At 48.1% G+C, this 26,954-nt stretch overlaps 2 protein-coding genes across 4 annotated transcripts in view; one reads left to right on the top strand and one right to left on the bottom strand.

Annotated features, from left to right (window-relative positions):
• Positions 1–4,723, top strand: part of NR3C2 (nuclear receptor subfamily 3 group C member 2) — a 375,901-nt gene extending 371,178 nt beyond the window's left edge. Inside the window, exon 9 of the mRNA XM_057547323.1 lies at positions 1,976–4,723. Coding sequence (XP_057403306.1) covers positions 1,976–2,131 — 156 coding nt within the window. The 3' untranslated portion in view covers positions 2,132–4,723. The remainder of the gene's footprint in view (positions 1–1,975) is intronic.
• A 6,254-nt stretch (positions 4,724–10,977) lies between these two features.
• The window catches only part of ARHGAP10 (Rho GTPase activating protein 10), a 337,610-nt gene continuing 321,633 nt past the window's right edge, over positions 10,978–26,954 (bottom strand). For 2 of the 3 annotated variants that reach the window (XM_057546891.1, XM_057546890.1), the window contains 3 exons: positions 19,905–20,057; positions 18,714–18,805; positions 10,978–11,747 (listed from right to left, as the gene is read on the bottom strand). In XM_057546891.1, the coding sequence (XP_057402874.1) occupies positions 11,659–11,747; positions 18,714–18,805; positions 19,905–20,057 (334 nt within the window). In that variant the 3' untranslated portion in view covers positions 10,978–11,658. The remainder of the gene's footprint in view (positions 11,748–18,713; positions 18,806–19,904; positions 20,058–26,954) is intronic. The other variant, XR_009008363.1, reaches the window with a different exon arrangement.

Below are 26,954 nucleotides of genomic sequence, written 5' to 3'. Positions count from 1 at the left end.
TTGGCATCTGTTCAGCACTTACTCCATGCCAGTTCACTGATTCAGCCTCTGCTGCACCCCTCTGCCGCAGATACTTTCATGGCCCCCATTTTACAGATGGGGAAACTGAGGTGTATCATTCACTAAGCAAGCACAAGTGTGTCTGAACAAGCCCACAGCAGATGGTGCCTTGTGCTGTTTCCCAGCTTATTTGGCCCCAACTTCCTGTGGGTACAGAAAAGTCAGTCCTTGGACCTACCTAGGGAGATGTCAGTCTACAGACCGAGGGCATATTCAGGCACAAACAGAAGCACCAGGTATATCATCTCCCAATGAGTTTTTCTGGATTCCTGGTTTGTATCGAAGGCCTTTACCACACAGTTATTTACTACGTGACTCAATTTAAGCCTGCTAATTGTTTTGGTGTTTTTTTTAATCCTGAGGGGAAGTTACAGATTTTCACTTAATAAAGTGAAAAACACTTTATTAAGATGACAGTTATCTTATGACATGTAATGTTAATGTTGTCTGCTTTAATACAGTGGGAAATGACCAAAAGTCATTTTTCCCATGATAGGATACAGAATTAACTAAAGAAAAATTAGAATGTATACTTTCTGATTTGAAAGTATATTCCTAGTAAAGAGAATAGCACCCAGTAATGCTATACTGCATTTGTGGGTTGGTTTGTTTTTTTTTAACCTTACAGAATTGGGAATAGTTCAGGTCCAGGAGGATAAGAAAGGTCCCTGGGTCACAGAGTAGGGAAAATGGCTGGACAGGCGGAAAGACATATAGACGTTTTCCTTGATGTTTTCATGTTCTCCAAGTGGCTGAGAATGGATGAATGGATAAAGACGATATTATGTATCATCTTTATGCATATACATACACACACACACACACACATACATACACAAACATAACGGAATATGACTCAGACATGAGAATGAAGGAAACCCCACCATTTGCAACAACATGGATGGACCTAGAGAACATTATGCTAAGTGAAATAAGTCAGAGAAAACTCATACTATATGATCTCACTTACATGTGGAATCTAAAAAAGCAAACTAATAGAGCCAGAGAGTAGAATGGTGGTTACCAGAAGGTGGGGGAAATGAGGAGATGTTGGTCAAAGGGTATAAACTTCTAGTTATTAAAAGGAATAAGTTCTGGTGATCCTAGTGTACAGCATGGTGACTATAGTAATAATGCTGTACTATACATGCAAAAGCTATTAAGTGAGTAGATCTTAAAAGTTTTCATCACAAAAAAGAAATAGTAGTTACGTACCTTGATAGAGGTGTTCGTCATTTTGCAATATGATAAGTGTATCAAATCTACTACCCCTTTACACCTTAAACTCACACAAAGTTGTATGTCAGTTGTATCTTAATAAAGCTGGGAATGGGGCTGAGAAGTCTCAGCCCCGGCCCCCAGCTCAGGACTGGGAGCCTGAAGGAAGGAGGACGCTGGCAAGATGAGGCCAGGGGGCTGCCGGTGGAAGTCTGGCTCCTCCTGCGGCCACAGCTCCATTGGCAGGGCCCAGCCAGGCCTCGAGGGGGCACAGCACCTGCCCTTACAGGCTGGGGAAGGCCCAGCGCCGGGACCCAAAGCTACACGCAGGTGCTTGCCCCACCCAATTCACACATTTATAAATGAGAATTGGACGAGAGCAGTTCAGTGACCCTGCCGCTATGAACTCTGTTACTGGCCCTGTTGCTGCTGATATATTTAAGACTCAACAATGACACAGCTCCTGTTTGAATCTGTTTTGCACGGAAGACCTATTACATGCAGCGGACGTTGAGTATCCTTCTTCCTCCCCCAAGATGGATGACTTAGTCATGTTAATTAAGCAGCTTCGTAGACACAGTGGGATTTGTGAATGTTGCTCTGAGCTTACGCCAGAGTTAGGACTCAGAGGGGCCCGGAGACAGGGTGGGAATCAGGCCTCGATGTCACAGCCCCTCTGTCTGTCTGTCTGTTGCAGCTGGTGAGCGACTTGCTGGAATTTTGCTTCTATACCTTCCGGGAGTCCCAGGCCCTGAAAGTGGAGTTCCCAGCGATGCTGGTGGAGATCATCAGCGACCAGCTGCCGAAGGTGGAGTCCGGGAACGCTAAGACCCTTTACTTTCACAGGAAGTGACGGGAGACATCTCACCAGAAGAACTTTGCCTTAAGTTTCCCCGTGTTACTACACACCCACGAAGGACCCAAGAAAATCATATTTTTGACACGTGATGGTTGATTCCCACTTGTTCAGCAGTTGCTCAAGTTGAAAATCATGTCAAGGGTTGGGAGGCAGGCGGGCAGGGTGACGTGGATTTGGCGAGACCTGCAAAGTCTGGAAGGTTCTTCCCTCTCCAACCCCCAGCACTTAGAAACACGTTCCTGTTCCTCTGGATGAAAAGCCATATCTAGTCAATAACTCTCTGATTTTGATATTTTAACAGATGGAAGTTTTAACTATGCCATGTAGTTTCTGGGATCGTTCGCTTGTTTTAAAAGGGTTCAAGGACTAACGAACTTTTTCAAGCTCACCCTTGGTTTGCACATAAAGCGTATAGTCAATATGGGGCATTAATATTCTTTCGTTATTTAAAAAAAACAAAAAAAAACACAAAAATATATACAGATTCCTGTTGTGTAATAACGGAGCACGTGGATGGATCAGCGACCCCCTTGGGGGCACTGCTTCGCCCACGTCTTTCTGCATCACTGGTATCCACACCCTCTAGCCTCCATTTATTATTTAATTAGAACGGATAAGATGATGTTCAAACAAATGCCTTGGTTTCAATTTCTAGTATCTATTGTGTTGGCTTTACCAATAATTTTTGCAGTCTTTTGCTGTGCTGTACATTACTGTATGTATAAATTGTGAAGGACCTAAAATAAGGTATAAGGAACTTTTGTAAATGAGACACATACAAAAAAAAAAAACTTTAATGGTTAATAGGATGAATGGGAAAGTATTTTTGAAAGAATTCTATTTTGCTGGAGACTATTTAAGTACTATCTTTGTCTAAACCAACAAGGTAAAAAATTTTTTTTTTGTAAAGTGAAACGTTCTGCATGCATCATGAACCGTTTACAGTGTATTTAAGAAAGGGAAAGCTGTGCCTTTTTTAGCTTCATATCTAATTTACCATTTTACAGTCTCTGTTGTAAATAACCACACTTAAACCTCTTCGGTTGTCTTTAAGCCTTTCTACTTCTTCTGTACTTTCGTTTCGTCCTTGGTCTCCCGCTTGGGGTGTTCGTGGGACTTGAGCACGTTTTCCGGCTTCGGCTCCATCCTCCTTCCACCGGGGACGGCGCGCTGTGGTGTCTGCAGCTCCTTGAAGGCGTCATTCAATGACACCCTCCCTGAGAGGATGTCCGGGGAGTGCAGCAGCTCTAGGAAAGCTGTCTCTTTTCCATTTTCCTCAAGAAGCAGAATCAGCTTTAGGGGAGAGACAGACTGGAAATGCGATGGCTCAGAGAGCGTATCCTCATCCCATTTTAGAAAATCGAATTTTCTCCTTTGGGGGGAAAAGAATTTCATGCACGCGCTACGTCTGCAAAAGATGAAATGTTCACTTCTGGTCTCAGAAGGGGTTGTTGCACTCCTGGCACTGGTCATGGGAACACGGAGGTCATGGCAGGAGGCACTGGGAAGGTGTGTGTGGGCACGGCACGGTTCAGTCAGAACGGCGAGGAGACTGCACGATAATTAGAGGGTTTTTAGATTTTTAAAAGGTAGGTTTTAAAAATGAATTTTATACGTAAACAGTTTTGGAAAAAAAAAACAACTACAGATCATATAAGCAAGACAGTGGCAGTAAAATTTTTAATTCACTAATCTGTTTGGCACTGATGCAACTTATGGCTTTTTCTCTTGCCCCAAATCACAAACATATATATCTTTGGGGAAACTTAACAATATGATTGCACTAAAGACTTTGAATAGAGGCCAAAATTAATCTTTTAAAAGTGATGATAATCATCAGGTACTCAGTGAAATCGTATTCTTTTCCAAAACCTAAAAGCTGTAGCTGGAGAAGCCCAAGGCCGGGAGATGGCAGCGTTGGGATCAACACTTTTCTCCAGGGTTCACCATGCAGGCAACATTACCATGTCTTTCAGAAGACACCTGCCTTATGCAAGGGGAAACCTGTGAAAGCTGCACTCAGAGGGAGGAGTTTCTCTTACATAATTTGCAGTTTCAAGAATTTAATTTTTACGCAGATCTTTAAATACGGTCAACTTACATGCACAGCAATATGAAAGCCACACTTGGAAGGTGATAAATACACAGCATGCAGACTGGGAGTTTCTAGAAAAGAAATGGCTTCACAAGAGCAGCTTTTAGCTCAGACTTAATTTTTATGACATCGGAATCTTGACATAACCAGGTTTGGGATGGAGATGGTCTGCATCAGCTTTTTGTATTAACGAAGTTACTGGCTCTTTGTGTGTCTCCAGGTAACTTTGCTTGATTAAACAGCAAAGCCATATTCTCAACCCACTGTTGAAATGCCTGTCCCAGTCCAAATTGTCTGCTCTTATTTTTGTACCATATTGCTCTTAAAAATCTTGGTTTGGTACAATTCATAATTCACCAAAACTTCTTCATATAATTAAAAAAGACACTAAATTAGTTTAAAATGAAGCAATTTATATCTTTATGCAAAAACATATGTCTGTCTTTGCAAAGGACTGTAAGCAGATTACAATAAATCCTTTACTTTAATCACTTGTTGTTTTGGAAACGGTTCATTTGAACGTCTGTAGGAGCACGTGGATTTTGTGCCCTTTTAAACCTGGATTATATGCCCTTCTGCCTACATCCAAGATGGAGTCACCATTTTTTCCCCCATGTTAGAAAGCCCTGTGTAATCCACATATTAATTATCCTCTTTTGGGACTGGTTAGATGTCCTACTGCTAATATTTGGTTCACTGAAATACCCCATAACAATTTTATAACAATAACTACTACTGACGTAGCCACTAAATGCTATAGGCACATTGCCTCATTTATCTTCACAACCACACGGAAGCGTGTTCATTTTACAGACTTCGAGACTCACCTGAGTAGACCAGATGCCCCGTCGCATTCCCAGGTCTTCCTCCACACAGTAGAGTCTTGCTCTCACCCCAGGTCCTCTTGGACTATCAAGAGACTCCATTCCCACCAGCCGTGATGCTTCTCACATTCCTTACAGGCTGCTCCCCTTGATGTCACTCATTAATACGAACCACAAAAGAGCAGTAAGCAATTATGAGTTCATCTTAAAACTAGAAAACATGTATTTCCCACAAGAGAAATTCAGGTACATTGTTAATGATGTGTCATTTAACTGGTGATTGGTCGAACTAGAAGACTATTTGAGAGTTAACCACAACTTTGCTTTAACACAATTGATATATTTCTGGAACACAACATAGCCGTGAAACACAAAACAGGGAAAAAAACTATTTAAAAAACTTTTGTGCACAAATTTGTAAAGGCTTAATTGAAAATGAAGGTAATTTTATTTTATTTTATTTTATTTTTTAATATTATTTATTTATTTATTTTTGGCTGTGTTGGGTCTTCGTTTCTGTGCGAGGGCTTTCTCTAGTTGTGGCAAGCGGGGGCCACTCCTCATCGCGGTGCGCGGGCCTCTCACTATGGCGGCCTCTCTTGTTGCGGAGCACAGGCTCCAGACGCGCAGGCTCAGTAGTTGTGGCTCACGGGCTTAGTTGCTCCGCGGCATGTGGGATCTTCCCAGACCAGGGCTCGAACCCGTGTCCCCTGCATTAGCAGGCAGAGTCTCAATCACTGCGCCACCAGGGAAGCCCAAGGTAATTTTATATCTTAAAATTTATGCAATCTGACCTATTAGGGAGCACAGTTTGTCGCAGAGAGCCCCTGACTTTAAACAAAAGCCATCGTGGGCTGTGAATCTGCTGTGGCCAGTGGTGGGGGGCAGGGTGGAGGCCCCAGGGTTGTGCACCCTTGGCTAAAGTAGGTGCCCTTTCTGAATAGAGCAGGCTCGTTCTTGGGTCAAGCGTGACTGCATTTCCAAGACTAAAAGTGCTCTCGGGCCCAAAGGATCCAGCTGCACATTTAGGAATCATTAGCTACTAAGTCTCTGCCACTGAGCCAGCCAGCCACTGTATGCCAAAGCAGTAAAAATTATGCATAATGATGCATATATAATTAGGGGTTTGTTTGCTTCTGTATGACGAATGTCCCTCAAGCAAAAAGAAAACAATGTTCCTTTATGTTAAAGTCAGCTCCAACATACTTTTTGATAAACTGCAAATGTATCCAGACTAAAATGACTTGATTACATGTATCTCTCGCACTTTAATTCCAAGTCATGCAATTGCTGGTGCAGCAGATTTCTTGGAAATAAAACAGTGGCTTCCCAAACAACATTGGATAAGAGAAGATTAAGATGTGATCTTAACGTTCAGCATAGACCAAGCCTGGATCCAAAGCAAAGTGAAAGATGGGGCAGGGTAGCAGGTAGTTAGCTGCAAACCACCCCATCACCGAGTGGTTTAAATCAACCATCATTTATTATTCTCATGAGTTAGCTAGCGGGGGAGTTCTGCTGATCTGGGCCAGGCTTGGCTGGGTTGGGCTGGTCATGCAGCCAACTGGTCTGAGATGATTTTGCTCCATGTGGCCTCTCCTCTTCCAGCAGGCTAGGCTGGACATATTTTCATGGTAGAAGCAAGGCTTTAAGACCGTAGAAAGGGTTAGCACTTTTCAAGCTTCTGATGGTATCAAGTTTGTTTCCGTCCCTTTGGCCAAAGCAAGTTACAAGGTCAAGCCCAGAGTTGGCATGGCAAGGCTCTACACAAGGGCATGGATCCAGAGAGAGGTGAAATTTGGGATCATTCAACCAATGTACCACGCACAATTTAGGTATTTTTTTTCTTAGAATTTATGTTGCCAAGACAGTGACTTCCAAGTTTTCCATAGTCTGAAAAAGCCATTTCTTTGGATCTTCATGCCCTGGTCCAGCCTGGTCCAGAGAAGGTCATGGTTCTTGTGAAAACTGGCTTCAGCTGAGTCGGATCGTGTTCCGCCCACTCTCTGAGCTGCTCCACCTGCAGCTGCTAAACCCTCCAAGGAAGGAAAAATTCAGACACTGACGCATGGTACCGAGCAGCCTAAAGGAATCCCGTGCACTTACTGCCCATCCAAAATGCGGTCTCTTTTTGGGCAAAAATCAAAAGTCTACTTTCCAGTCAAGTTGATATTCTGATAGGAAAGAATTCTCCAAGGTACTCCACCCAGCAGATTTGAGATACTTTTAGCCAGACATTAAAGCATTAGGAGAATGTGCCGGGTTACCCAAATAGGGGAGCAATAAGGTACCACCCAGGCCAGTCAAGGAAAAAGAGTGCTGACAAGCATCAGAGAAGACATTTGCAGAGCTAGGAGCCGGAAAGCTGTTTGAGGACACTCTCCTGGAATAACAGCCCTCCCAGAGGAGGGAGGAAAGAAAGTCGGGTAGCTCAGGAAGATTCAAAAAGTCACGCAGAACTCTGGCTGAGGAAGGAGTCACCAGACCTGGCTGTGAGAGTCTTCAGGGGAGAACCAGTGAGAAGGGGCCCAGCACGAAAGCAAATGGGGAACGGAGACAAGGTCAAGATGAAGGAGGCAGCATGTGCCCTTGGGAAGGCAGAGAAAGGGCGAACAATATAGGGCAGAGGGAAAGAGCAAGGCATGACCTTGGAGAAGGTATGCTGGAGGGAAGCAGGCATAGCTAGGAGATGAAAAGGGGGGCAGAGACTAACCCCACCCCGCAACATGGTACCCTGCGGCTACCCTCTCCCATCTTCCCCGGTTACTAAACCGTATTTCTTGCCAGGTACCCTTGAGGCACTTAACATCATCATTTGTCCCAACCTCCCAGTGAAGTTGGTACCACTCTCTCCATTTCACAGAAGAAAACTGATGCATAAAGGGGTGAAGTGAACTCGTCCAAGGTCACCAAGGTATAAAACAGTGAAAATAGAATTTCAAAATAGGTTGTTTTTTAACTCAAAACGCATACTTTAGCCACTGTATTTGTTTCCTAGAAATGTTGTAACAAGGTACTACAAACTGGGGGCAGGGCGGGGGGGGGAGGCACTTAAAATCAACAGAAATGTCTTGTCTCCCAGTTTGGGAGGCTAGAAGTCTGAGATCAAGAGGTCATCAGGCTTGTTTCCTTCCAAGGGCCATGAGGAAAGCATCTGTATCTGGCTTCTCTCCTTGGCTTGTACGTGGTCATTTTCTCCCTGTGTGTCTTCACACTGCCTTCCCTCTGTGCTTGTTTCCGTGTCCAAATTTCCCATTTTCATAAGGCCACCAATCATATTGGATTAGAGCCCAACCCTACTGACCTCATCTGAACTAATTACATCTGCCATGATCCTACTGCCAAATGAGGTCGCATTCTGAAGTACTGAAGTTAGGACTTCAACATATGAATTTTGGAAGGTGGTGCACAATTCAACTCATAGCCATTGTCCCCTACCGGCCCCCAGTGGCAAGATGGTAGAGCAGAAAGACCAAGGCTAGCTTACTGAATCTAAACAAAGCTCTCTGCTCGAGAGCCTCCATTAAAATGAGATAATCTTCCCTGGCTCAGTCAGTCCCCGTAAAGAAAGAATGAGTTGAATGCCCACCACCGGTACAGACAATCCATTGCTTTCCCCGCCCATACTCCCAACTACAGACGTTTCTACCACTACAAAGAAAGGGGGGTTACAGCCCCCCCTAGGCCACTTGGCTCTGATCTCACCTGGCATCTCCTTTCCAGGCACAGAGACCACCAGGGCCAGCCTTGGGGTGACACCCTCAAATGCAAGCCCCACCGCAAGTAAGAAACAAAATCTGAGCTCCCTCTTTTGCCCAAACCCCACGCCTCCATCGTGCCTCTGAATGAACACAGGCCGAAACCTGGTCTAAGCAACTGGTGCTGAACGAGGCGGGGCTGCGGGGCCTGAGCCGTGAGGGAGGCAGGGCCATTGCTCAGCCAGCCTTCAACAGATGCTCCGGGGATTGGCCGCACCCATGCAGCAAAAACACAGAAAATCCTACCACCCCATCCCCCCATTTCTCCTCTGGGGAAATGAAGATGATCTGCCAGTTAAGGGAACACTTCCTGATCCTGTTACTAACTATACTCTGGGCCAGGCCCAGAGGGAGGCTCCCCAGCTGGGGGCTGTGGCCAATGTGGCCACACTGGTCCTACTTGCAGAGGAAGACACCCCTGGCTCCCCTCTGGCGTGACTCCGTTCTTCCTGAAACAACCACAGGAGGGGATGGCAGGGCTGGGGCTGGGGGAGCCCTTGCAGCCAGCGCTGTCCTGAGGCTTCACCATTGCCACACTGTCATCCTACAGAACACAGATGCCCCGACAACAAAGAGGCAAGTGACACTCACAGCAGTAACAGTATGGGGACTAGCTGTGCTAAGTGAGCACGTACTATGTGCTGGGCATGCTACTGGCATTCAGTCACTTCAACCCACAACCTCTGAGTACCGTTTCCTTTTTAGAAAGCAGGAACAGAATCACAGAGTCAACTTAATTTGCCCCAAACCACACAGGTAGCCAGATCTCATAGCAATTTCCTTGACCAAGGAAGTGGTGATAAATGCACTTTGGGAGTTAACAACTGTTTGGTGGCAAAGGCAGGTTGGGTGCACCTCACGGTGAATGAGCGAAGTCTTCCTCAAGCGAGCAAAGAAATCAAGCCCCAGTGTGGTGGGTCATATTTTTACTGCCCCATAGATATACACCAATTAAGAACACGGCCAGGAAATCACTCCCAGTGCTAACCTGAGCCCACTCACTGTAACTGCCCGTGAGTTTGTATTTTCCCACGGAAATGGGAGAGTTTGCCCCAGGCCAAGTTTTTCTTCTACATCCCTAAGCAGCGGGCAGGGGCAGGAAGTGATAACTCAGAAACACGGGGGACACGGGGGACGATGCCATCCTCACCCCCTGGTCAGGCTGGCCCTTGGCCTTAGGGCTGGCCATTGTCATGGGGCCCTGGGCTCTTCAGCAGCCCCAAAACCCTCCACTGGGCCTGCAATCCAGTATTTTAAATTATGCTGCACTGAGATTGTCCTTACTTTTAGGTAGAACATGGATACCTTCCAACGGGCCTGTTCCCCTCTACACACCTGACCCCAAACTTGACACCTTACATGGTCCAGGGGAGGCGAGTTCCAAACTGATAACCAGCGCTCTGGAATCATCTCACCTGGGGAAGAGGCGACAGACACATCCTTCCTGTGACCATCTTAGGGGAGAACTGTGACAGGCCGAGGAGCCTCCTGTCGGGCAGACAGACAAGCCGGGCCCCCAGAGCGGGCCCTGGAGCGGGGCTGGCTTCACAATCCTGAGGACCCTAGAAATGAGCTCCACATCCCAGGGACTCCAGGTCAGGGGACAGAGAAGCTCCCCCTTCCCGGAGAGGTCGGTTTAGCCTGTGCCTGGGAGTCGGAGGCTGAAAAGACAAACAACAAAGCATCCATTGCAGGGGCGTGGCTGAGGTTCCCCCAGGAACGGTCCGAACGCCTGACCCGCCATCCTGCAGCCCGGCCTAAATCCAGATGGAGATGTGAGCGCCAAGGCCTGGAAAACATAGGGAGTGTGGGGTGGGGACAGGGCTGTACACTGAAGGTCATCGGGAGGGCGGGCCTCACACACAAAGCCCTGGGGGGCAGCGCCCCAGCCCCATCCTGGCCCGGGTTCCTGCAGGACATGAGGGAGAGGCCAGCTGAGGCAGCTGGAGGGGGCCCGCCAGGATCTCCCCTGTCAGAGAAGACCGCTGCCCCCAGAAACACGCCCCGCTCCGAAGCAGCAAGGCTCCTGGGTAACCCATCCCGCAGGTGAGCGCACACGTGCCAACACCAGGGGACAGTGCGTGCCCGTCCACCGGCGGCCAGATCGTGAAATGTTACAGAGTGAGCGAATTCCACAGTCTCTTCCCCACGTGAGGACACAGATCCAATAGTAAATTATATTTTATTTCATGTACAGAGAGCTCGGGGCTGAAAGGTGGTGGTTGGGGAAACAGCACACAGGTGAGCAGCATGGAGGAGAAAGCCTGTTGTGAGTCCGCCGGTGCCCTAAGTCCGGTGAGCGTGGGGTCCCCAGGGCAGCTGTCCACAGGGCAAGGAGCCTCTGTCCGCTGCCCTCTGGGTTTAGACCAAGGCACCGCCCGCCCGCGGCAGCCCCTCCCCGACACCAGAGTTAAGAGCACATCCTGCAAACGCAGTTCCCTTTCAGGTGCGCGGGGCGGGGCGGGGGGTGTCCGGTGGTGTGGCCGCCAGTGGGGCAGGCTGGCCCGCAGAAGGTTGCCCTTCCTCTGGCTCTGTAGACGGGAAAATTAAAACTCACGAGTCCCAGGGCTTGAAAATGCAAAGTCCATTCTGTTAACCTGGACAGCCTTCTCCCGCTGCACATATCCGCACAGCCCTACGCAGGTCTGTGCCGTGAGTCCCCTCTGCCCCCACGTCTAGCAGTATTCCACACACACACACACCCCCCGGAGTGCCAGTCTGTGATCTGTCATTGCCGTGTGTCCAGGTGGCCGTGGGTTCACCCGGGGGGAAGACGGTGCTCACACCCCACAGGCAGGTCCTCGGGGGGCCAGGGTCTGCAGCAGGGCCCTCACGGGCCAGTGGCTACAGCAGCTTGACATAATTCTGTGGAATCAGGCCCCTCTTGCCATTCAAAGTCCCTTCCAGCCAGCCAGGTTCTCTTGAGGTTTGCACTGAAAAGGAAGAGAAATCCTTTTTACCAAAACGCTCCCCGGTACTTTCCGCCTGGGAACTCACCGCACCGCTATGGGTCTTAAAGGCTCAACCAACACCGAAACGGGGGCCATTCCTGGGATGTCTGGTTACAGATCTGCACAAGAGTTATTTATAGGTGCCCCCCTGGCCACCCCAGCCTTCACCTGTCTTCACGCCACAGCCTCCTAACCGGTCCCCCAGCTTCCGGTCAGGCTCTTCCCAATCCACAGTGCACAAAGGAGCTCAATGAACTTTCCAGAACACACAGCTGGACACGGCACTGCCCTGCATAACATCCACTGTCTGTAGGAACAAACCCAAGGTTGCACGGGCACCTGGCCCTGCCACCTCCCGAGCCACCCGTCACTTGGCCACAAGCACACCATGAGGGTCACCCACAGTGAATCATCCAGAGAAAGCCCCGGCTGAGCCTCTAGGCCTCTGTACCTGCAGTGGCGTCTGCTGACATGCCTTCCCCCACTTCTTCACCGGGGAATTCTTCCTCAGAGACCCCAGATACCCTGTCCTCTGGGGAGTCTTCCTCGGCCATTCTCGGCACTTGCCAGGCCTCACCGGCATCATCTGGGCCCCTGTCTGCCTGCCACCTGGACGGGGAACTCCTGAGGGCAGGGCGAGACCTTCCACAGCTGGGCTCAGTGCCCAGCACACTCCACGTTCCGCCAAGAGCCATGACGGACACACAGGACAGTGACCGCGGGCTGGACGGCAAAGGGCGCAGGGTCCAAACATTCATCACCAGGGTTCAGAAGCATCCAGTAACCCCCCCGCTGTGGGCAGGCCCCGACTCAGGCCTCGGCCACGGCCAGGAGCAGACGTGGCAGCCGAGCATGCAGAAGAAAGGGGAGGTGTGGGCTGGATCAGCACACCAAGTCGGGAGCTGGCCGAGCAAGGCAGCCATGACCGCAACCCATCAGAAGACGGTTGACTGTGTAGCTGAAACCCAGCACACATGTCCACGTGCCCAATACACAAACGCTTCACGGAACAGTACTTCCTCACTACGTGTGATGCACTCTTTTCTATTATTTTTCAATGCTGATGGCAACTCAGCAAACGGGGTTCATAACCCACTCCTGTGTAGCAACCCACAGTCTGACCTCTGCATGGCTGGTCCTCTGCTTTCCTCCCCGTTTATGCCTGGACGACCCTCCTTGCCCTTCAGATACCAGCTGAGGTATCCCCTCCCTCCGAGACCACTCCCAATGCTCCAGACCAGGTCAGAGCCGCCACATGTGCCCCCTACTCATTCCCTGTGAGTTGGGGGGTGTGTGTGTGTGAGAGAGAGAGAGACAGACACACACACACACACTGGACCCTCCCTCCTAGTCTAGGCTCTAACATAAGACGACCTGCGTTCCCCAGCACAGTGCTTGACCAGGATGATTTGCTGAAAGGATGAATAAACAAATGAACCAGAGATGCGTCCTCCAGGTGACCTGGTGGCATCCCTTTGTTCGCACCCTGACTTCTACCCCGACATCGTTCCTCACAGCAGGGTGTTTAAGGGCTCTCACTTAATCCCACGCTGGCAATGCCATCGGAGCACAGCCCCCGTCGGGGAAAGGGACTGGATTCTATGGGAGAGGCACCCAGGGGTCGTGCAACGCGGGGTGGGGGTCTGGGGGCCGAGTAGATCCTTTCCTCAAACACTCAGGGAGGTAGTGACCATGGGGGAGGAACGAAGACCATTCCCGCTCGTTCCCGCATGCTGGGCTGCCCACCTGGCCACAGTCTCCTGTGGGGACAGGGCAGGTCGGTAGCCCCACGCCCCACACCAAGAGGCTGCTCACTGAAGGCTCCCGTGACACACGGCAAACAGTACAGCGCTCGCTTGGCACACACTGGGGAGCGCTGTGTGCCAGCTACCGCCTACGCCAGAGACCCTGTCCTGCCACTCACGAGCTGTGTGGCCCCGGGCGAGGCTCACATCCTTAAGAACCTGATGAGAATGTGATGACAGTTACACCAATGCTCCCTGCTAGCACGATCTTTTCTACCTGTGGCAAAATATATGTAACGTATATATGTAGATACGTAACCACTGTACCCATTTTTAAGTGTACAGTTCAGTGGCATTAAGTACATCCACAATGCTGTATAACCATCACCACTATCCACTTCCAGAACTTCCTCATCTTCCCAAACTGAAATTCTGTCCCCATTAAACACTAACTCCCCATTCCCCCTCCCCAAGCTCCTGGTAACCTTTATTCTATTTTCCGTCTTCATGAGCATGCCTACTACAGATATTTCATATCAGTGCAATCATACAATATTTGTCCTTTGGTGACTGGGTTATCTCACTTAGCATAACGTCTTCAAGGTTCATCCATGTTGCAGCCTGTGTCAGAATTTCATCCCTTTTATGGCTGAATACACTATTATATGTATAGACCACACTTTGTTTATCCATTCGTCTGTCAGTGGACATTTGGGCTGTTTCTACCTTTTGGCTATTGTGAATAATGCCAGCTATGCACATGGGTGTTCAAATATGTTTGAGTCTCTGCTTTCAACTCTTTGGGCTATATATCCAGAAGAGGAATTACTGGACGACATGGTAATTCTATGATTAATTTTTGAGGACCTGCCTTACTATTTTCCACAGCAGCTGCACCATTTTACATTCCCACCAGCCATGCACAGGGGTACCAATTTCTTTACATCCTCACCAACACTCGTTATTTTCCATATTTTTGATAACGACCATCCTAATAGGTTGTAAGGTGGTATCTCACGGTGGTTTCTCCATTTCCTCCTGATTTACCATCCTATAACGAGGACACTAAGCTAGGGACAAGAATACTTTGTGAGACGCTTTCTCCAGAACAGAATCTGGTCTCAGCTTGGGATATTTTTTAGCATAATGTCAACAATATGAATGACAAATATCTAAATCATCATTATACAACAAATAGCAGGGACCCACACTCAACTCAAGAACTGCAGCCGACATGGACGCCTCCGTCCTGGGCTCATTCCTGTGTCCTGCCCTCCCCCCTCACACCCTCCCCCTGCTCCAAGGGGATCGGCAGCTTCAATGCTGTGTTTCTCACCGTCTTACCCCAGCGATGGTTCAAACACAGGTTCATCACATATGTTTATATCCCTAATAATATACTACTTATTTTGTATATTTGTGAGCTGAACCAGAATCACACCCTATAGAGTCTTCTTGCACTTAATTTTTTTACTTAAAATGAGTTTCTAAGATTCCCTCATGTTAGGGATATATATAAGAACACAACTGTTAGGTTGTGGGGTCTATAAGAGGGTCAACTTTCTAAGATAATTGCAAGCTGTCTTCCCAGGATTGCTCTTTATATATCTGAGGACTTTAAAATGAATCACCAGCAGCTTTTAAAGATGAATCTGGGCCACACCTGCTCCCCAAACAATGGACAGATCCTGTCTCCAGGGTAGAAATGAACAAAGTGTGGCAAACAAGGCAGCCCAGAGAGAGTCAGACCTTGGAAATCCTAATGCCGGGCAGCCCTGGGGAGGGAGACCACTCCCTGCTTGCACCGGTGGGTCCGGCAGCTGCAGGGCTACCTATCGGGAAAGAGAGCAGAAGTGACTGGTCGCCGAGGTAACGTATTTCTGAGGTTCCCCAGGCCCAGAGAAAAGGGCACTGGCCTCTGGTTGTCACACGCACATCAGCTGCCCTGAGACCTTACACACGGCGCCCCCTGGAGGATATGGGAGGCACTGCCCCCAGAACAACGGCTAAGCATTAGTGCGTCTACTATAGAAATGAATCTTCAGCTTAGAACTTAAACTCAACTCCAGGCCCACACGGTAAGAGCGAAGAGCAAGGAACAGTTATGGGGCGAGGTGATTACTAAAGATCCCTTTCCCTTCCACACTCTGGGTCAGGATTTCCTACTGTTGTATATGTTCGCAACCGCGTGACTACTGACAATGCGGCCCAGGGGCCACTTTGACCTGGATTTTGTCTTCTCCAAAGGCCACTGAATGGCGTAAGCCAATTTCCTTTGTTGCCTGCACGAGGGACAAGAGCAGCTGGCAAGGCAAGAGCAAGCGCATTTATGGTAGCTGGAAGACTCCAAATGGACAAATGAACACAGAAAAAACGTCTTAGGCATTTCAGCAATGCTAAGTATCCCTGGTCTGCAGGAAGGACATGTTCCCGGCGACACTCCAGCGGCTGAGTTATAAACAGTGGCCGCCTGGAGCGACGGGAGCTGAGGCCAGGGGAGCTGCTGCTCCGGCCCGGCCCGCGTCCGTCATCGGAAGGGAAGAGCCGCAGCCGTTCAAGGAGAGGCAACACTAGATGTGCTCTGAGCAAACACTTCCAACTAGTTATCAAGTCTCTGCTAAGAGATCAACTATGCACGGAAGATGAAGGTGCAAACACACAGAAAAGAATAAATCCTGCTTAAGGGTCTTCCATTTTCTGTGACCTTTAAGAACCACCCTAAGAAACAGTAAGTTTGGGGATGTGGGTTCCGATCGTGGTCCCCGTGCGTATCTTTGGCAACAGAAGAACAGGAGTGGGATGCAGGGGCTGCAAGGCAAGGAGCTCACATCAAACGAGACGTGCACGTGCTCCTGTACAGGGAAGGTGTCAACACGTCAACAAGCGTCTCTAGAGCAGCTGGCCTGGGGGAGGACCTGAGGACATCAGCGCCACAGAGCCCGGAAACTGAGTGGTATGTGCCTTGGCTCAAAACGAAGCCGGGTGCACGGAGCGCCAAGCGAGGCTGCAAGGTCGGCAACATCCTCCACAATGTCTGTGCTGCACACGCTGCCCTGACACATCACTACATGTGTGGACATCCTTGTGGATTAGGATGGAGAAGCTGATGCAGAGAGAACTTAAGGAACTTGCCCAGGGTCACAGAGAAAGTGGAAAAGCCAACTGACCTCAGGCAAAATAAGTGCAGAGTTGATAGCTACCTGCTATCAATCACTCTCCTGTTCCCGAAACACACTGACATATGTGTGTGTGTATGCCTGTATGTGTGTGTACACATGGATATGAGTATATACAGAGATAGAGAGACACACACACACACACCCCTACGCACACACTATTTTTCTTAGGAGGTCTCCTGCAAGTCACCAAGGGACTTTAAAAGTGCAGAACTTCAGTGTCCCGCGTCAGACATCTATCGGCCTTTCCCAATATCCAAGTTGGCAGACCGGATTTGATTGGGGTCCTGACCCCTGTTCCCATGTCCACGTGCCCAGAGGAGAAGCCCCTGGACCCAGTGTGGTGCTGATTGATCTGAAGTCCTGGCTGGCAATGAGTTTAAGGGGAGCACATGACCTCATTCTTGCTATTGAGACGTGAGAGCAGGTCACCTAGGAAGGATGTTCTGAAAAAGTTTTCTCATGCTTAAAAAAAGAACACAAGGATGAGGCAACCCCCTTCTGCTAGGGTTGAGTGTGGCCATGAGGCCTGGAACTGGGACAGCCATCCCACCCACGCTGGGGAACCAGCCAGAGGCCCCTGTCCATGAGCAGAGATGGAAACACTGCGGTCTTGGGTGACATCTTTGAGTATGTGATTAACCAGCCCCTGGAGCTCCCCACGTGCAGACTTCTTCTTGCGTGAGCGAATCCGCTTTCATGACTGCTTTAACCAGTTCTATCTGTTACTTGCAGCCAAAGGCATTCTAATAGATACACCTTCCACCAAGGTAAGTATCACATGACCCATACTGTGTTCTGAGGCCCCAAACAAATCTAATCAACCACACAGCGTCAAAATTCATCCTCATTTCCTAAATGGTGGGTTTCAGTGGTCTCCACTTTCCCTTCTGCCATATGGGTGCTCATACATGACAGGCCTGGAGGAGGGCAGTTAACTGACTCTCCTGGCAAAACTGCATGCATGTACGTTATGGTGATGGAGGACTGATCTTGCTTCTACTCCAAGAGCAAAATTTCTCCACCAAGTATAATTCTGTCATACGTGGGGTTTTTTGTTGTTGTTTGTTTTCTGACACTATCAGGAGTCTGTGGCTCTCCAGAGTACGTAGCACACCGATATAGAAATCTACTCTAAATGAGGCAACTTGCTTTCTAAAAAACAATCATCAGCACATGCCGCATTACTGACAATATAGCACCAGGCGTTGTGTTGATATACTCCATATATTCCAAACATTCTGGCTAATCAACCATTCCATTCCAAGTATCAAAGGTTCTTGCTGCCTCTCCAGAACCCTTTTGGGCAGCTCTGCCCCCACACAACATCACTGTTTCCATAGCAACCAATGAATTTCATAATGAGGAGGACTGGGAAGGAAGAAATCAAGGGGGAGGGAAGAGATGTACACTGAACCATGGGAGGAATTTGTGAAATCTGAAGCCGGGCATAGCTCCTCAATGCTTATGTGTGACTATTAAATATGCAAACAAAAATCTATACCCTGGTTTCAGTAGGCAAAGTCAATACCCATATCTAGAGATTCATGCACTTATTCAAACAAGCAAAACTCATGTAAAGCATAAGAATGGTAAGGGAACGATAAACCAAAATTGGTCGACAAAGCACGTGTCTGTAGCTCAGAGCTGGTGAACCTGAAGCATTTAGGAGGCTAGGGTGCGGACGCTGGGGGGAGGAAAACAGAGGATGCAAATCACAAACATTTCTTGACTCCAAGTGGCAGCGGCTTCTCTACATCAGGAGAAAGATATCCCGAACGAAGACCCTCAGGAGTTACAAGAGTTGGAGAATAACCAAGATTAAAGCGGAAGTGGGCACCCGCAGCCCCCTGGCGTTCGGTTCCTGGGAGCCACGTGGGCAGGCTCTCGCCCAGCCAAAGCATCAAGGGACAGACAGACTTCTGCTCCTGACAACCCCACAGCCAGGGACCTCCTGTCTGCTCTGGGCTGTAGACCCTCTGGGCCGGCAGAAGACAGCCTCCCACAAAGCTCCCACTAACACTTACCATCCTCAAAAATCGCTCCTATTTCAAAAGACAATTCCGAGCTGTGTTCTGCTTCACACGGGTACACTGCCCGGGCCTTCCGACTGATGACGCTGAAGAGGGAACAGGCAAGGCACCAAGTGAAACATGAGAAAGCTCACCTTTCCCCCGCCCGCACTGCCCAAATCTCATCTCTATGTCACCAGCACGGCAGCTCCTTCCAAAAAGGAAATTAGGGGGAAAGGGAACATGGGGCAAACCACAGCACTTGCCTGTCAAGTAAATGACAGGTTTCAAACCCCAGTCTTTCTTTAGGGAGCCACTCTGAGAAGCTTTCCCTGAACCTCTTCACCTACTTCTCCTCTCCGCTCAGTGGGATGCCCTTCCCTCTCGTTCAGCGTTATTAGAACCACAGGGCATGTTTATTTCTGAAGCATTTCGGTTTATCTATTAAGGAAAAGCACCGGTGTCTTGAGACCGAAGGCGAGGCAGCGAAGGGCAGAGGCACACGGACACTAAATGGCTCCAGCCATGCCCCTCGGACGCCCATCTGTCTACAGTGACGCTCTGCTTTCACGCCACCCTGGAAGGGGCTCATTGCTCTCAGCTGGGTCTCGCCCCCAAAAGGGACATCAGGCTCGGCTTCTCAACACTTGTCAAAACATCCTGTGTGTTCTTGTGGGAAAAGAACACAGTGGGGAAGGATGGAGACCAAGCTGTCAGCCAGATGCACACCGAGGCAGAAGGAAGCATCCCACCTCGCCGGAGCAGGGGAAGCCACTGATGGGGAGAAGAGCCTCAGCCTGCTGTCCCGGAGGAAGGGCTGTGCTAAAGGTCAGCACCTCTGGCCTCTGCACCACTGGCCCATTAAAGAGCTGTGTTAATTACAGTTCCCAGTGCCCCGTTTACCTTCCTGTAAAACAAACCATGTGCTTTCTATTCATGTATAAAAAGTTCTTCCAAAATACGTGGTTTCATAAATGCACAACCAGCACCAAAAAGAGTAGGTTCAAGCAGGTCTCACGTAAGGCAAATCTCTAAGAATGTACTTGTTCTTGAACCTTTAAGTCCAAGGCAAGGTTGTAAATGTTGTCCACGAAGTCCAGGAGACCGGCAGCTGTTTCCACGTGGGGAGCACAAGAACGTGCTCAGGTTGATCAGGCCCCTGTGTGTGCCGCCCTCACATTCTACATCACGCTCCAAACCACGTACCTTTCAGGTGGCTTGTCCGCTACGGTGGCAGGAAGAGAGAGGGGGAAAGACGCCAGCTTGGGTGAAGGAGGTGTAACCGCTGTGTTGCAGCTCGGTGTGGTTGGTGCCTGAGGGTTAAGCCACTGGACCGTGGATGATCGGGCCTGGCTTGGGCTAAGCGTGGAAGTTTGAAGAACAGGATTAATAGTATAAAGGCCACAGAACACCAAATACATGACACCCCATTCCTCAATGGCCAGGATGATAGTTCCTTTCTCTCTCCTCATGACAAAGGGATAGAGTCCTCTCCACCTCCTCCCAGGTTTGTAGCCCCAAGAGCCACACCCCAAAACTAGAGATGCCTCACCGTACTTCTTCAGGTTTGTGGAGAAGATCTAGTCTTGTCCAACCTAGCGCCATACTGGTGCACTAATTACAACACCAGAATCCAACGGCCAAAACTAGTTGCTTGGACTTTTGAGATATTCATGTTTTCTGCTTATAAGGAAAGTCAAAAGAATCTACAGTCAAGCCCATGACCTATAGCTCTAAATATTCAACAGTGGCCTTTTAATGTCTAAATTGGTACAGCCATTACGGAGAACAGTACGGAGATTCCTTAGAAAACTAAAAATAGAACTACCATATGACCCAGCAATCCCACTACTGGGCATATACCCAGAGAAAACCATAATTCAAAAAGACACATGCACCCCAATGTTCACTGCAGCACTATTTACAACAGCCAGAACATGGAAGCAACATAAATGCCCATCAACAGAGGAATGGATAAAGATGTGGTACATATATATACAATGGAATATTACCCAGCCATAAAAAGGAACGAAATTGGGTCATTTGTAGAGACGTGGATGGACCTAGAGACTGTCATACAGAGTGAGGTAAGTCAGAAAGAGAAAAACAAATATCGGATATTAAGGCATATATGTGGAATCTGAAAAAATTGGTATAGACGATCTTACTTACAAAGCAGAAATAGAGACACAGACATAGAGAAGAAAGGTATGGATACCAAGCGGGGATGGGATGAATTGGGAGACTGGGACTGACATATATACACCATTGATACTGTGCATAAAATAGATAACTAATGAGAACCTACTGTATAGCACAGGGAACTCAACTCATTGCTCTGTGGTGACCTAAATGAGAAGGAAATCCAAAAAAGAGGGGATATACGTATACATATAGCTGATTCACTTTGCTGTACAGTATAAACTAACACAATATTGTAAAGCAACTACACTCCAATAAAAAAATAAAAATAAAAAAATAAATAAAGCTCTTTCATCTGGTCATATACATGTGGCAACTCAGAACAGAATGCCACTGGGAATCAAGATTCCTCTAGAGTGGACCAAAGACTAGCATTTAAGGGAGAAACCAATGAACAGTAAATCTTTGGTGACCTTAACATTCCCTAATAGTTGCCAATTTTGAAAATAAGTTAATGTAAAAAGGTCAGTAAACAGACTCATGGAGGGGCCTCTAAACGTGGAGGGTTCGATAAATACGTGTTGATCTGAATAAACTATTCTTCAATGATCTCAAAACTGGAGGCTTGTGACTATGGTCTACAAAGCTTGCTTTAAAAGCACAGGGCTGAAAGCTGCTCGTTTTACTCAAGTACATTTTCAACACATATGTATTCAATGCTGCTATACCCAGATGCCCCTCACCTCCAACACACCCTCTTTGGCTAAAACCAGTTTCTACGAGCAGCTTCCGTGTCCTTCCATATTACTGAGCATTATCTTTGATTCTTCTTCTAAAGCAGAACTAACACCACGTCCTGTCCATTTTTACTGCAAAAAGCTCCCAGGCTGTGTTCCTTTCTCTGCGCTCTCGTCGTGAACAGGAGACGCTCCCATTCTCACTGCTGATGCCGGTGTCACGGCGGAGGTCTCCTAGCCAAGCCCCTGGCCCCAGGCCTCCCATTCGGCCAGTTCCATCAGCCACATTCAGCCACCTGGGTAAGACCCAGGCCACCCCGTGTGCCTCCCCAGGAACAAGTGTGCTCCCCCACCTGCCCTGGCAGCCTGGCTTCTTAGCCCACAGCTCTGCTCCCATGACTTCCCCTCCTCCCCCCCTCAGGCTCTTGCGCTCCTCTGCTGGCTCCAGTCCAGTCCCCTCCCCCCGGCTCAGCTCCAGCTGCCTCCCCCAGTTCTTCTCCTCTGGGCTCTCTAAGTCACAGACCTTCTCTGAAGGCCCATCACACCAATAAATGGGAAGGCCCATCAGCATGAGTTGTTCTGTGTTGGTTTCAGACATCTCTCTCGCCTCTGGGTTGACAGCAGGTGGGTAACTCTTTGTGTAGACTCACAAAGCCGGGCAGAGGGCTTGGCACAGGAAGCATTCAAGCCACATCTGAGAAGCCAGTTCACGTGTGCTAACACTACAACTGAACAGTATACACCAGGCCCATGAAATATTGCATTACCGACTGCATAGATATTTAGTACACAGAAGGTTGCCTTTACTCTGATCAGAAAAGCGGGGGGAGGAGGAACATCTTAAAAACATTATTCTTTGAACAACTTATTTACAATCCCCCTATCCAGCCATTCATTTGGAAGTCATAAAACCTACTTCATACCAAGCAAAGAAACCTATAAATCTCAAGGTGATCTGTATCACCAACAGCAAAAGTCACTCCATTCTTCAGCAGAAAATGAAACTTTAATGGGTTCTTACTCATCAGGGAGAGGATGGCGTGAGTGAAGCTCTGACAGAGAATTTAAGACCACAGTTAGCCAAACAACTGCCATTTTATCTCCCAGCAATTACTCAAGGCGCTTGTGGGTGCTGGTGGCGATGGAGGGTGAGGTGTGTTACCCCACCCGAACCAACTCTTCCTGGTCGTAAATAGTCAAGTGATGAAACGATGGCCATCTATCTGCTGAGAGGGAGGACAGCTACGGGATGAAGATAAGGTAACAGTGTGTGTATTTATAAGGCTCTTTAAAAGTAAAGGTCATAAATTTTACAGCTATTATCTACTTCATCCTCACATCTTTCTTTTAGAAAGAAATATTTTGTTTTGTTTTTTTGTAAAGGGAAAATACTCCTTCTGGCAAGTGAAAGAATTGTTGCAATAGCAGGTGCAGAAGGTAAGGGCCTATCCTTAGCTCGGCTTTCTCCACCCTGTCCCAAAACAGGAACTCAGAGTCGCCCATCCTTGCCCAGAGCCAAGCTCGCAACATGAGCCTTTTTTGCTTCTTGGTTTGTCCTCTGTGATTTTTTTTTTTGTTTTCTGTTTTCTGTCAACACACAGATGTGCTATGTGATCCCACACTCACTGGTTCACCAAGAGAGTCTTTTCAGGCTTCCCACTTAGATCTAAATTTCTGTATTTGAGCCCCTGGGTTTCCCCACAGTATGTCAGAAAGCCTCCGCTCGGGACTCCTCTGTGGGCATGAACTTTGCAGACTGGACTATTCATATTTGCCTCTACTATGGGGAGGAGGTATCATAAGTCACGTGGAGAACTAAGTCCTGTGAAAGAGGAGACCTGCCCAGCAAAACAAAGTTCGGGAAACGGAGCCAAGTAGCCATGAGGATACAAGAAACTTTCCATGGGCTTCTTTGCTGGGAAGGAGTGGGGATGAGGCAGGAAGCGGTTAAATATACTCAAGACCTAAGACCTGAATTCTCGCCTCAGCCAGCAGAGGCCAGACGATGTTTCACAGGTGTCTCCAAAAGCAACCTGCCAACATTTTCTTTCTTTTTTGGAAGGCAAGAAATTGTAAACATGAGTTTCTTTATATAAACCATCTCCTACTTTCCAGAATTTGGGTTTTATTTTGTTTTTTGGTAATAAGGATCAAAAAATATTTTTTAACTATCTAATTCTTTAAAAGATAACACTTATAATTTTCTCAAAAAGCAGTAAAGTATTCCTTTTAAAGGAGAATTTCTGACATTGTCTTTCTCTTCTTTGACTTATAACATTTTAGAGGAACCCTAAGCATTCGGGAAACGGCAGCCCAGAGCAAAGATCTAGCGGTTTTTCTCAGCCTGGGCCTCCCGAGAGAAGGCGCCCTAAGGCATCCATGTACATAATGAATTAACACCTCTCCTGCATGTCTAGAACTGTTCTAGCTACCCATGTGTTGGGAGACAATTCAATACGGGTCTCTGGTGTTTCTGCACTTCTAGTGAGCAGAGGCTGGATTATCTTTTCAAGGATGTTTTTAGAGCACAGAGCCTTGGAAGATAAAGTTGTGTCTTCCCCTGGAGCGAAGAGCAGGCTTTACTGTCCGTCATAAAAGATCTGGTTTTCCTGAGCTCTGGGTTTCTCTCTTGCTAACACTCCACAGGCAGGTGTTATCTGGGCCACGGGGCATCACCCTGTGGAAACTGGGACTCGGATTAATACTCTGAGGACTGCTATGGCTGTGATTAGTACAGTCCTTTGACTCTGACCAGGAGCCCAACGTCTTCTGCCAGCATCCTTGGAATCATGGCAGGCCAATGCGGGACCCTGCAAAGCAGAGTCAAATTTCAGACGTCACAGTTCTTGACAGCATGCTTGGGAGCACTGAGAAAATACTCAGGTCATTTTTTGTATTCTGTGGTTCAGAGGAGAACCCTGGCGAAGAAAGCCTTTGGGTTAAAGATCAAAACTGGTAGGTGATCTAAGGCCCATTACCTGCTAGAACACAATGGAATATTTCAAGTGTTCTCTCCTACCACTTCCCAAATTTAAGCATTTAAAAAAAAAAAAAAACCTATTTAATTCCTTCTCCCTCCTGCCCCTTTAACTATGGATTTTTGATGAGCAAGACCAGCATGATCACAAACCACCGATTTTATTGAATAATGAGCTGCTGAGCAATTATAAAAAAAAGCACCTAAAGTGCCATGTTTCCTGAAAGCCAAGCTGTGGTTTGCAAAAATGCAGGCAGAAGTCTACTCTTCCTGAAAAGCTCAGAAACCACATTTACCAAAACAGAAATAAATTACAGAGAAATATGAATATGTTTCTCTGCTCTCTTCCCAATTTCACACACTAAACTGAAAGCATCATGACTCCTCTCTGTCTTCGGGGCAAAAGAGCCAACGTCCCTTTGAGGAGAAATGTTTCCTTCTCAAAGAAAAGGAAGAAATGGAAACAAGAGGGTTTCACTAAAAACACAGAGATTTCCTCCTGCTAACTCAGAAACTCATCCTCGAAAACTTTCTGACATTGGAATGCTACCTGGTACTCCTAAGGCAATGGGAAGTCTCCTGCCTGGGGGCGGGGCAGGTGGAAGGGCTGGGGAGTGGAACACACATTTGTGAAGGTGATGAGCGAATTCTCTCCAGTAACAAGAATCAGCACTCTTGCCCTGGCAAAACAGGTCTGCACGTGAGGGAAAGACCGTGTAGCTTTCACGATGGGGAGGAATAAACCCTCAATAACATGAAATTATGACCGTTTCTGTGTATGTGTACACTTTACAGAGTTCATTTTTCTGAAAATGTAACAAATCAGAGGTATATGCTGCTTGGGATTCAAACTGTGACCCGATCGTCTCCAATACCAGACTCCACGCGCCATGCATATTAAAAAAACTTTTTGGCAGCAGAAAAGCAGAAACTTTTCAGAAATGGGGGAGGGGACTTAGGGCCTTAACTGTTAAAATTCGACAACAGCTGCACCAGTCACCAGAGAACGTCTGCCTCTAACAAACATTTCTTGCAAAGCACAGGCAGGTCAGGCTCTGGGCAGTGCTGGCAATACAAGTGCCCGATTCCAGGATCTGGGAGCACAGAGCATAATTTAGCATTCGAGGGAGGATACACATCAAGAAAAGAAATGACTGCTTCTCTGAAATGATTAAATCCCCCAAATACCAAGATATTTGACGATGGCTTTTATGATGTTGGCATCAAATCAGAAGTTTGCACCGGAAGGAAAGATTTTAAAACCTCATTTGCGAGGTCTCCGAGCAGAAGCTAACACATTAGTGAAATGATCTTTCATTCCAGGCTGGGAAACAACGTACAGCATAAGTCTAGAACAGCTGTCCTGGGCAAAAGTGTTTGAAAATGTTAATAAAGACAGAAGGAAATATTGTCGATCTGTATATTATGGGAAATCTCTGTTCAAATAAATGCCACCGTTCTTCTTTAAGTGCCAGAGAGGGGGAATTCCCGAGCCAGCACGCTGTTGGTTCCAAGTGAGCACAGTGAGGGGGCAGCAGTGGGGAGAAGCATGCCCCTGTGACAAGTGGCCATAATCCACGGCACTGGGCCGGGAGGACATCACTGATCATTAGGGGGGTTCGCACTGGACCCTGTTTGCTCATCACTCTTGGTCTGAGAACTACCTGTCAGGCCCCATGCCTGCCCTGGGGACACCCAGGGAACTATAACAGCTGTTTTCCATGAGCACCCAGTCAGGTGAGAAGAGAATGACAAATCGATGATCATGACGCAGCCTGACGAGCGCCACGTAACAGAGAGGTGGCCAGGGTCCCGCAGGGGAACAGAGGAGGGAGCAGCTGCCACGTGGGCATCCAAGGAGGCTTTCCGCCCCGAGCCGAGGGCGCCATCGTCAGTATCATCACGCCCTCCCTACACCCTGGCACAGTCGGTGCTGAGCCAGGCACAACTGGCACGTGTTCATTCACTCATTCCCGGCTATGCTACCGTTCCACGTGACACATGAGAAGCCGACAGCAGAACGGTGACGGTGACTTACTCAAGGTCAATGTCGGGTCAAAGCCCCGTTTGGACAAGACTGCACGGAGCTCACGGCCTCAAGTCCCTCCGAGCGAGCGGCTGGAGTGGAACACAAGGAGCTGAATGGAGAGAGATGAGAGGCAGAGGTACTCGGGGGGCAGGACCACTGAGTCAGATGCTCACAGGCAGGGCGACTGAAGGACTGTAATCACACCTATTACAATTGCATGAAACGCCGCCACTCTACAGAGACCCTGGGTTCCAAAGACAGCCCTGGCTGTGGGCCCATGTGCAGTTTCCTAATCTCCCTCAGCTTGTTCCTCTTCTTGTTTAAAAAAAAAAGGAGGCAGGAGGGGAAGGGGGAGAGAGGGGAGGACACTT

This window comes from Balaenoptera acutorostrata, chromosome 5 (assembly GCF_949987535.1).
Source record: "Balaenoptera acutorostrata chromosome 5, mBalAcu1.1, whole genome shotgun sequence".
Taxonomy (NCBI): domain Eukaryota; kingdom Metazoa; phylum Chordata; class Mammalia; order Artiodactyla; family Balaenopteridae; genus Balaenoptera; species Balaenoptera acutorostrata.
The sequence above is the reverse complement of the archived record's forward strand: the minus strand, read 5'-3'. Positions and strand labels throughout refer to the sequence as shown.